Genomic DNA, 10,579 nt, shown 5'->3' on the forward strand with positions numbered 1-10,579 from the left:
CCCCTTCCCCTCCCCCTTTTCTGATGAAGGGTCTAGGCCTGAAACGTCAGCCTCTCTGCTCCTATGATGCTGCTTGGCCTGCTGTGTTCATCCAGCCCTGCACCTTGTTGTCTCACATCTAAGATCTAAGTGGTTTTCACAGGGTAGATGTGGAAGGAATGTTTCCTGTACGGGAGAATCGAGAACTAGGGGTCACTGCTTAAAAGTAAGGGGTTGCCAATTGGAAAGAGAAGTGAAGCAAAAAAAATCTGGTTGGAGAGCCTTTGGAACTGTCTTCCCCCAAAAGACAGTGGAGGAAGGTTCTTTGAATATTTTTAAGGCAGTGGTGGATAGATTCTTGGTCAGCAAGGGAGTGAAAGGTTATCAGAAATAGATAGAAATGTGGCTTTGTAGTTACAATTAGATCAGTCATCATCTTACTAAAAGGTCGAGCAGGCTCGAGAGGCTGAATGACTTACTCCTGCTCCTCGTTTGTATGTGAAATAACTATCTAGATTGATGGCATTCCATACTAGTATTTGTTTTGTCCCTTTTGAGAAATGGTATAAAAAACTGCATTTTTGGTGCCTTCTGTTGAGATGATTCTCACTGGTTTCCCTGACAGTATGAGCAAGAGATCGCGAAGCTAAAGGATCGATTGAAGGTGTCAAGTCGGAGACTGGAGGAATATGAGCGCCGCTTACTCGCCCAGGAGCAGCAGATGCAGAAGCTCCTGCTTGAGTACAAGTCCAGGCTGGAAGATAGTGAAGAGAGGCTTAGGAGGCAGCAAGAGGAGAAAGATAGCCAGATGAAAACTATCATCAGCAGGTAAGCAATACTGTAAGTTGTCAGAGAAACAAGGCCTCATCCAATTCAAATGTCAAAAAAATACTTCGCTAGGTCCTGTGCAATAACTCAAAAAAATCTTCTGGGGACCCGTGTTCGAATCCCGCCATGGCACGTGGTAGAATTTGAATTTAATAAATATCTGGAATTAAGAATCTAATGATGACCATAAATCCATTGCCAATTGTCAAGAAAAACCCATCTGGTTCACTAATGTCCTTCAGGGAAGGAAACTGCCATCCTTACCTGGTCTGACTCACATGTGACTCCAGACGCACAGCAATGTGGTTGACTCTTGACTGCTCTCTGGGCAGTTAAGGATGGCCAATAAATGCTGGCCTAGCCAGCTACGCCCTCATACCATGAATGAATAAAGAAAAAAAAATCAAGTCAAAATTCAGCCTTATATAATGACTTGGGGCACACAATATTGTTGTCATGTTCAAATGTAAACACAACAGCAATGAAGGAATCTGTGATGATAAACTTAATTCCTCAGAAACCTAAGTTATTACTGTTCATCTTATGTCTGTACTTCTGACTGGATAGTCACCCTTTCAAGGGATGCAACTCTTATCCTCACTTACTCTCAACTGGCAAATTACTGGTGCAGATCATAAATTTGATGTGCTGCAGTGACATTATGCTAACTCTCTGTAGAGCAGTCCATTCAGTCTCAATATATCCTGCAAGAGTACAAGAACACTCCTGCTGGAGTGTTCATCAATTTCCTTTTGAAATAATCAATCATATCCATCATCATTGGCAGAGAGTTCAAGGTGATTACCACTCACTGTGTGAAAAACGTTCTTTCTCGCATTACTGTGCTTCTTGCCCAGGTGCTGACTCTGCAGAGATAGGTTCAGTTGATCACCTGATCTTGTACATCAAACTCGAGGGATAGGATGTTCTGCGTGTGGAAGACAAGAGACTTAACTGCACAGGGGAAGAAGAATTGAAACAAACAATTCACCCTGGTCACACTTCCAATAGTGAGATTAAAGCAGCTTCAATGAACAGTGTTCAGCTCCTGGCTGACATTTTTGGAGCAACTTGGAACTGAAAGGAATACCATTGTCACTATTGGTGATATGTATCCTGTTGTAAGTGGCTGCTTCTTTCTTCGAAGTGCAGCTTGCTGCTAGGATTTGGTTATCATACTTTATGCCTTTTTTTTTAATTGTTTACAGATTGATGGCAGTGGAAGAAGAGCTGAAGAAAGACCACTCAGAAATGCAGGCAGTGATTGATGCAAAACAGAAGATTATTGAAGCCCAGGTAAGTGTCAGTGCTTGGTTTTCTGATTTGTTTGTGAAGGTTTCAACTTCCTTTTATCACATTTGGTTGAATGATCAGATTAAAAGCAAAGATTTTGTAAATTTTGATTTAAAGGGGGGCCTGGTCAGATTTTCAACAAACTTTTGTTTTAGTCAGTTGTTGAGAGTAGAGAGAATCTATGGCAAGTTTAAATAATTGCTTTCGAAAACTGATGATTACTAAATAAAAAGGCTACCTTCTGAGAATTAATGCTTTGTCAACAGAACTGATTGCTCCCGATAGGATGGCAGTGATTCAAGAAGGCAACTCACCATCACCTCCTCCAGGCAATTACTGATGAACAATAAATTCTGGCCTAGGTAGTGATGCTCATTTGCTGTGCGTTATGACTGAGGTTGGAGGGTGCAGTGCTTCTTCTTCTAGCCACTCCTCCAATGGTCACAACAATTTCTTAATTTAGCCAGATTGGTGATAGGATTTAACTAGATTCACTGTCAAGAACACGTGAAACAGATTTCTTTAGTCAACAACAAATAATTTGTCTATTACAAAAACAAACCTACACAAGCAAAGATCCAAATGTTATTGGCCAATGGGTTGGACTTCACAAATATATATATAATCACCTAAAAAGCTAATGCATACAGGTTTGATGAAAAACAAAATGAAAAAGCTCCGCACTGTTAATTATGAAGTACTTTGGTCAAATAATAGTTATGCTCATTATAAAATTTTAAGTCACAGATTGTCCCAAATTGTTTCTTATTCTGAAGGTATTCTGTACTCAAGCCGCTGGCACTGGGGTGTCTTCCTGGAACAGTTATAATTGGCTAAATTTAATCTGCTTCAAATGATGGGGTAGATTCAAGAAAATTCTCTCCAGGGATTCTCCCCTATTGGTAAAGGTGGCTTTCAGTCAGTTTTCAGATTGCACACTATTCTGCGAAGATTTGCGAAGAGAGAAAGAGGAAGCAACAGGGTGTTGCCTCTCGGGCAAGTGTCAAGTTCTCTGTTCAGTTCAGAAACCCAGTTCAGAATATAATAGTGTTATGCTAACCAAAATCTGAGCCATGTGACCACTCTCTGAAAGTTCTCCAGGTTGTATTCCTATCTGAGTTCAGGGGTTTCTTGCAGGCACAACATGTTGTGGTTCGACTCAGTGCCTTTTTTTAGCAAAGCACTGCTTGTTTAAAGATTCAAGATGTATTCATACAGGGCCATATAATCTTGTAAGAATAATATTTAGGTCAAATCTCTTCATGAAAGAATTTTAAGCAAGTATCATTGGACAACATAATCAGCCTTGCTTAGTTGTCATATTTGCCAAAAATGTACAGTCAGTTGAAAAGAATGGTCATTTCAGTAAGCCACTGGCCAGTGGGAAGATACTTTTGAGGAAGAGAGGAATTTGATTTTGACAGAATAACTATCTCACAATTTCTTGCTGGAGTGAAAAAGCAGTCTTAAAGAGGGTGTATATAATCGTGAACCCAATCCAAATTGCATTTAGATAGTTTTTTGAGAGTAGTAAAATGCCCCAAGCTACATCACAAGAATGTTATAAAATGAAATACGGCCAAAACCACACAAGGAAATCCTGAGGGTACATGAGAGTTTTTAAAGACTGTTCTCAAGGAAAAGAGAGCGGTTTAGGGAAGGAATTCTAGAACCTAGGGCTGCACTGACTGAGAAAAATCTGCCAATGTAGAGTGAGTAAAACTAAGCATGCATAAGAGGTCAGAACTGGAGCATTCTAGAGATCTCTGCAGGTTGTCAGTGATTCCAGAGTTTGAGATAAGGAGGCCTTTGGGGGATTTGTAAACAAGGATTTGAATTTGAAAATAGAGATGATGCCCACCCAGGAACCAGTGGTCAGCAAGCAATGGACTAGTATATGTACAGGACATGGAGCATGTTAGCTTACAAGCAATAGAATTTTGGACGAGTTTAAGTTTATAGAAGGTGGAAGATGAGTGGCCAGCCTGGAGATTTTTGGAATATTCAAGTCTAGAGGTAATGACGGCTTGGATGACAGTTCAGCCCAGACAGGGCAGAGTTTGGCATTGTTATGAAGTTGGAAGTAAGCAGTCTTCCACCCTTCATAACCTATGCACAGCAAAATTTGGAATGAACTTATCATAATTCAAACCAAGTCTCACTTGCCTGTCACTTCAGTGCAGTGGCTGTCAGTTGAGTCCATTTTGAAACTCAGCTCTTTATTTTCTACTCCCTCCATGTCCTTGCCCTTCCTTACCTCTGTAACCTCTATGGGGATTGCTGTGCTCTTCCAATTCTGTCTCTTTTAAATCTCCAATTTTAATGACTCCATCATTGGCAGCTGTGCCTTCAGCTACTGTGACCCTGAGATCTGGAACTCTCCACCAAACGTTTCTGTTGCTTAACCTTACTTTCCTCCTTAGGTTTAGAATTTAAGGTACATCCTATCACCTGTCCTGGTATTTCCTTATGTGGCTTGATGCTGGGTTTTGTTTGACAAAACTTCTGAGGTCTTGGAGAGTCTTGGTGCAATACAAGTGCACATTTTGTTGTTGGATTTAATGCACATGTATCCTTCTATATATTGCTTTCCACTCAAGTGGAAAATGCTGGATATTTAACTTTGTTCAAATCCATTTTCTTTTCCTCTTCATCTGACCCATACAAAGGCATTGTCCCATAAAGCTCAGTTTTGGATCACAATGTCACCTAAGATTGTATGTGATCTGGTTGGGGCTCAGACAGTTGTCAGGAAGAGGCATGGAGTTATCTCAGGAACAGAGTGGATGGTAGTTCAAAAACCTTACCAGTACTTACCCAGGTACAATAAATAATTTGCATCTGGTGCAGTTTTATGATAAAACTGTACAATTCCAGTAGGCTTAGTTTATTAAATTGCTATGTTACACACATACTGCTTAAATCTTAACATTTAACCACACCATGCATTGAACTGTTTTTTTAAAAAACCCAGAAATGATACCTTCTGTTCATGTTTTAAAGTGTGGCAGACAGTCTCCACAATTTTGAATAAATCACTGAAAAATGAAAGTACCTGCATTAAAAAGGAAACATGAAAGTCTTAAATATTTAAACATCCAAAGATGTACAAATTAGGTGGATTGGCCATGTTAAATTGCACATAGTGTCCAGGGATGTGTAGGTTGGGTGGATTAGCCAAGGGATATGCATTTACAGGGATAGGGTAGAGATTGAGTCTGGGTGGGATGCTCTTGGGAGGGATGGTGTTGACTCGATGGGCCGAATGGCCTGCTTTCACACAGTAGGGATTATGTGATATATTTGAACATAAAAGAAATAGAAGATTAAATGATATATTCAGTTTTTCACCCAGACATGGTGCAATTGATGTGTCCCACACCTGGAAAGTGAGAATACCTGAGGCTAATTTAGGTTATAACTCAGATTTTTGTCCATTCCTAAGAGGCAATCAAATATGCTCTGAATGCCTGCAGCAGTTGGTATCAAATGTTACAACTACCTTTGCACTCAGTCTATTCCAGCTATCCTTTGAAACATGGTACTGAGTCCATAAATAAGCACTAGGGCTTTAATCCATCTCAGGGAGATGACGGAAGAAAGCAAACTAAAGTACAGCTGATGGATCCCTCTTAAAAATTAATATTAATCAGTCTGTGGAAAAGTGTGTGGTCCAGGTTTTAGTATACATTTTAGATGCCATGTTTATGTTCATATTAAAATGTGAAAAATGATTTTTTCTGTTAGTTTTGTTCTTTTTATTTCACCATGTTTTGCATTTTATAAACGCCTCACTTTTTGATTGACCATCCATTGTTTTAATATCCTCTTGTTTTCCAATTGGTTTATCTCTGTTAACTTTTTAACAATTACCTTAATTCCTCATTGTTGTGATGAGAACAAAAGTCTTCAGCCCAGGAACACTGAACCACAACGGGATTCCAGAAAAGATAGATAGATAGGGAAATGCAAAATTAGAATATCTGACCTATGTACTAAAATAGTAGTCAACAGCTAACGACAGTGATGAGACATGGGGGATGCAGAGAAAAATTTAATTATTGTCATAGCTGGTCAGTGGTAATTTATGAATAATTGGTCTTACGAGCTTATTTCTTTCTGATGCTTTCTTATTATCCTTTATAAAATTCTCTTGCTATCTTATGTACATTTTTCTGGATTAATTCTCTTGTTCACTTAACTTTCTCTATCTCTGTTTCTATAATTTTGTTCCCACCTCATTTCCTGCTCCCTCTGATTTAACTTACCACTCTCTATTTTGATTTGTTTCATGTCCTTTTCTCTCTCCTATTTACTTCCTCTCAACCTTTCTCCCCCCCCAATGCTTTTCTTCTCATCTCTTCCTTTTCTCCCGTCTCCAATAATCCTTCTTTCCCTCAGTAGCCCAGAGTAGAATTGGCATAGTTGTTTAGGTGAGCTAAGATTTAAACCCTGGGCTCTCTGACTGGACGTAAGGGTCACATAGGAACTGTGTATATATTGCCACAGCCATCCTAGTTTAGTATTTGGAATATATGATAATTACAGTTATACTACCTTTGGCTACCATGATTTTTGTTTTGGTAGCCAATTGTGTACTATAATGTGAAGATATGCTTTATTCCCTTAATTTTGTATTTATCACAAAAGAAACATGTCTCTTCAAAAAAGTAGCCAAGGTTGCCGAATATTGCCCGTGACATGTTCACTGTATTGATTACAGGTCAATTTTGAGGATGGGATGAGCACAACAGGCAAGTAAGATTCAATTTCCTAGCAAAGCAGTTCATAGAGATGAGAAAAGCCACTGGTCCCTCCCCGCTGTCTCCAGCTAGCATTGTGCAGGCTTGTTGTTGCACGTTCTGACTGCGTAATTTCTTTTTTGTTTGCCCCCGCTGCAAACATCAACATCACTTTTTAAAAGATAAATATAACATTGAAATTTTCAAGGTGTAGAATTAAGAACACTGCATGATAACTAGTTGAATAATGAGCACCAAGAAATGCTCCACACTGTACAGTGATATTACTGAAATGGAAAATCTTTAGAGCTGTGCTAAACCCACAAAAACTTTGAAAAGAAATGTACAACTTTTCCTGTCAATTTTCCTGTCCATTTCTACTTTCTTTGTCTGTCTTCAGAAAGCAGTGGCTCAAGTTGCAGTGACATTGCCTGGGTGCTGGCAACATCTCCACAACGTGGACATTAGTTACCCAGGTAGAGTTCAGTGAGGGCAGTGTTGAGTTCAGTTTTGGGAGAATATGACAGCCAAGCTGACTGACATGTAATTAAGCACTTTCAAGTAGTGCCCTTTGCTAGCCATGAGGAATGGTGACTATGGGATAGAAAAGGTAAGATGCCCACAGAGCATCAAATTCAGGACAATTCTTACCGACAGGGCTCAATTCCACATCACACTATGCATTTGTCTGCCGAATCAATTAGGGACTTTCGCTAATTTCATAGGAAAAATTTAAGTTCTATCTGGAATTAGTAGAGCATCAAATTTCAACTTCATATATGTTTAATTTCCTCTGAATGAAATGAGTAGTACAAAAATCTATAATAACTCCAATGTTTCATTACTCTTGCAAAAACTTATCACTGAAGCCTCGAGGTTCAATCCCAGAGTTCTTATTGAGTCAGCTGTTTTCAGCCAGGGTTGGCAGTGAAAGCACCAAGTTCCGTCTCAGAAATTAAAGTTTTTGTAAGAACAGATCCTAATAGCTATTCAGTGCCACCTACTGGTTCTAATTAATTTTAATTTCTGTTCAGTCAGATAACTTGCCAACTGACTGTGCCATGAGGATAAATATAGAAAATTCAAGTTAAAATAAAAGTTAATTTTCTGCCAAATAGATTTTAATAAGGATATTTTTAATGAACTGAACTGCTTTTAAAAAGTTGTCCTTTTCAAGCGGATTCATCTGTGAATTATATGATATGCTCGGTAGTGAGGTCTGATTCAACAAGAACAGCTGAACTTTTTTTTTCTTGTCTACTAAGAGAAAGCTGATTACATTGGGCAAAGGAATTCTGAACAAATAGCATTTCATTGCATATGGAGGGGTCCTTTCCACTTTAGGGAAGAGAATCTCCTTTGGTCATTGTTTCACTCTTCTTGCTGCCATTTATTATATTCTAAGCTTTTCCAAATTAGCCATCACCTTTTCCTTTGACCCCCACATCAGCCATATGCTCGTAAAGCTGCGACCATTATCACTCAAATCCAATTTCTCTCAATCTGCTGTGCAAATAAAATTTTGTGTCAGTTCAGCCACATGAATCGCAAGGATAAGATATCTGTCTTTACATTTTCTATCTTTGGAAGTATTGCAAAGATTATAATAAGGCATATTCTAAAGGAAGATTGTTTGACTTGGGTTTAAACTGGAGTCTGCTGTGCTTCTGCTTGTACAAATGAAACTTGACTGCAAAAATAACTGTTGCACAGTTGGGATGGAGTTGGGCCAGAGATCTTTAAAGGCCTTTACTAGACTCCAGCTTGGCTGCTTCCCACCTCCTTTCTCAGTGTGTTGTGTCCTTACCCTGCTGATAATCTTAGGCAATGATTTAGCTATTTGTTTTATATTCATATTATTAAAAACTATTCATGCGAAGTATTGTCAAGAGGAATTCGACCCTATCACTCAGCATCCCATTCCTGACTTGCTTTGCTTTTCTCTCAGGAGAAACGAATCACCTCCCTGGACTCTGCCAACTCTCGGCTGATGAATGCTCTAACACAGGTCAAGGAACGTTACAGCATGCAAACTCGGAACGGGATCTCTCCCACAAATCCCACCAAACTGTCAATAACAGAGAACGGGGAGTTCAAGAACAGCAGCTGTTGAGTGGGAGTCCGAATGTTTCTGACCAGACGCACATGGACTGAGTTTTCTGAATTCACTCTTGAGGAGTTGTTTACAGGTGCTGCTAGGACATTTTTCATGCTTCAGATCATGAGAGATTATTCACAGGACAATGCCTAATATCATCATTGTACACTCTGCAAAAGTCTTACTCCACTGTGGAGAACTGTTTGAAACCTGTACAGAAATGAACTGTAAAATTATAATGGGGTAAATAATTACTTGTAGAATTTAAAGTAACTTTTTTTAATTATATCTGTTAGAACTCCTGCTTTGAAAGTTGTTGCAAAAGAAAGAGTAGAAAATGGAACATTTATTTTACAAGAAGTGGAATTTTCATGTGTTGTGTAATTTGAACTTAAATTCTCTGACTAGCGGTGTACATATTTAACTGAGAAGCACATAGAAAGGAGGTAGTCTGTATAAATAGTAGGAGTATCTAAAGAGACTGGGACTTGGATTGTTGTATTGCAGGTTGGCTACTTTCAAGATAAAACATCCTGTATTAATTGGGTTCCCAGCCAAAGATATTTTACAAGTGGTTTTATTTGGCTGAGGAATTTGACATGAACAAAAGGAAGCTATAAATCACAACATCTTAGAAGTTATTGTTTTCAACTCACACTTTTATCAAGTTGAAAAATATTCATCAATATGACCATTGAAGAAATCTTTTAAAAGACATTGTTATTTTACTGAACTGTAGCTTACTGTACATAGTAAGAAATTGCCATGAGTGATTCTGTGTGTGTGTGTATGTGTGTAAGAGAGTGTGTGAGAGAGAGAGAGTTAGAGACACAGCGACAGAGTGAGTGAGAGAACAAGACAGAGACAACTAATTTCTGTGGTTGTACAAAATGTGGTTTCCTGGAAAAAGCAACTGAATGTAGGAAAATGATGATGCTGCCACACTAGACAAAGGGAACAGTAGTAATGCCGAGCACGAACTTCAAGCACGCTTTTCTTTCTTAAACCCATTCATTTTTTGCATGTATCTCAACTGTGTTAACCCAAAGCATCTTATAACTTTATTAGAGTAACATTATGCCAAATTCCTACCAGCCTAACCAATTTGAATGTCTCCTGGAGCTGTTTTGTAGGAATGTTAAAACTGAAACGTGCACCTGTCTTCCCTGCAACTGCATTCAGATTTCCAGTGGTTGTTGCTGTTGCGTTTGTTTATTGAAGGTGTGAAGGTTGAAGATGGATTTAATCCAAAACCATTGACTCAGTTTTAATGAGAACTGTTAGAACAGAACAAAGAAAATAAAATAATTTGCAAAAACATACTTGAAGTTTTTTTATCTTTATGATCTGTGTCTCTGTCATGTGAATTTTGGGATCTGAAAGCAGGGCAAGCTGAATGTGATCAGAAACCTATTTTTATTCTTCTGATTACATGGCTAATGTCCGTACTGTGCATCTAATTAACTAGTTCCCCACATCATCTCAGCAAAACATCTGTATACCCTGCAACTAGAAATCTAACTAACCAATCATAGCAAAAGTTATTCTGTCATAATGTTAATGCTAGAATGTTACACCTCCTCTCACAGATTTTTGGAAGTCCCTGAGAATTCCTTCAAAACTCCTTTGGTATTGGATC

At 38.7% G+C, this 10,579-nt stretch overlaps 1 protein-coding gene across 1 annotated transcript in view; it reads left to right on the top strand.

Annotated features, from left to right (window-relative positions):
- Window positions 1-10,262, top strand: part of LOC109913680 (ras GTPase-activating protein nGAP) — a 260,539-nt gene extending 250,277 nt beyond the window's left edge. The window contains exons 14-17 of the mRNA XM_048602022.1: window positions 605-807; window positions 2,016-2,103; window positions 6,824-6,854; window positions 8,791-10,262. Coding sequence (XP_048457979.1) covers window positions 605-807; window positions 2,016-2,103; window positions 6,824-6,854; window positions 8,791-8,996 — 528 coding nt within the window. The 3' untranslated portion in view covers window positions 8,997-10,262. The remainder of the gene's footprint in view (window positions 1-604; window positions 808-2,015; window positions 2,104-6,823; window positions 6,855-8,790) is intronic.
- The last annotated feature ends 317 nt before the right edge of the window (window positions 10,263-10,579 follow it).

This window comes from Rhincodon typus, chromosome 10 (assembly GCF_021869965.1).
Source record: "Rhincodon typus isolate 14 chromosome 10, sRhiTyp1.1, whole genome shotgun sequence".
Lineage (NCBI taxonomy): Eukaryota > Metazoa > Chordata > Chondrichthyes > Orectolobiformes > Rhincodontidae > Rhincodon > Rhincodon typus.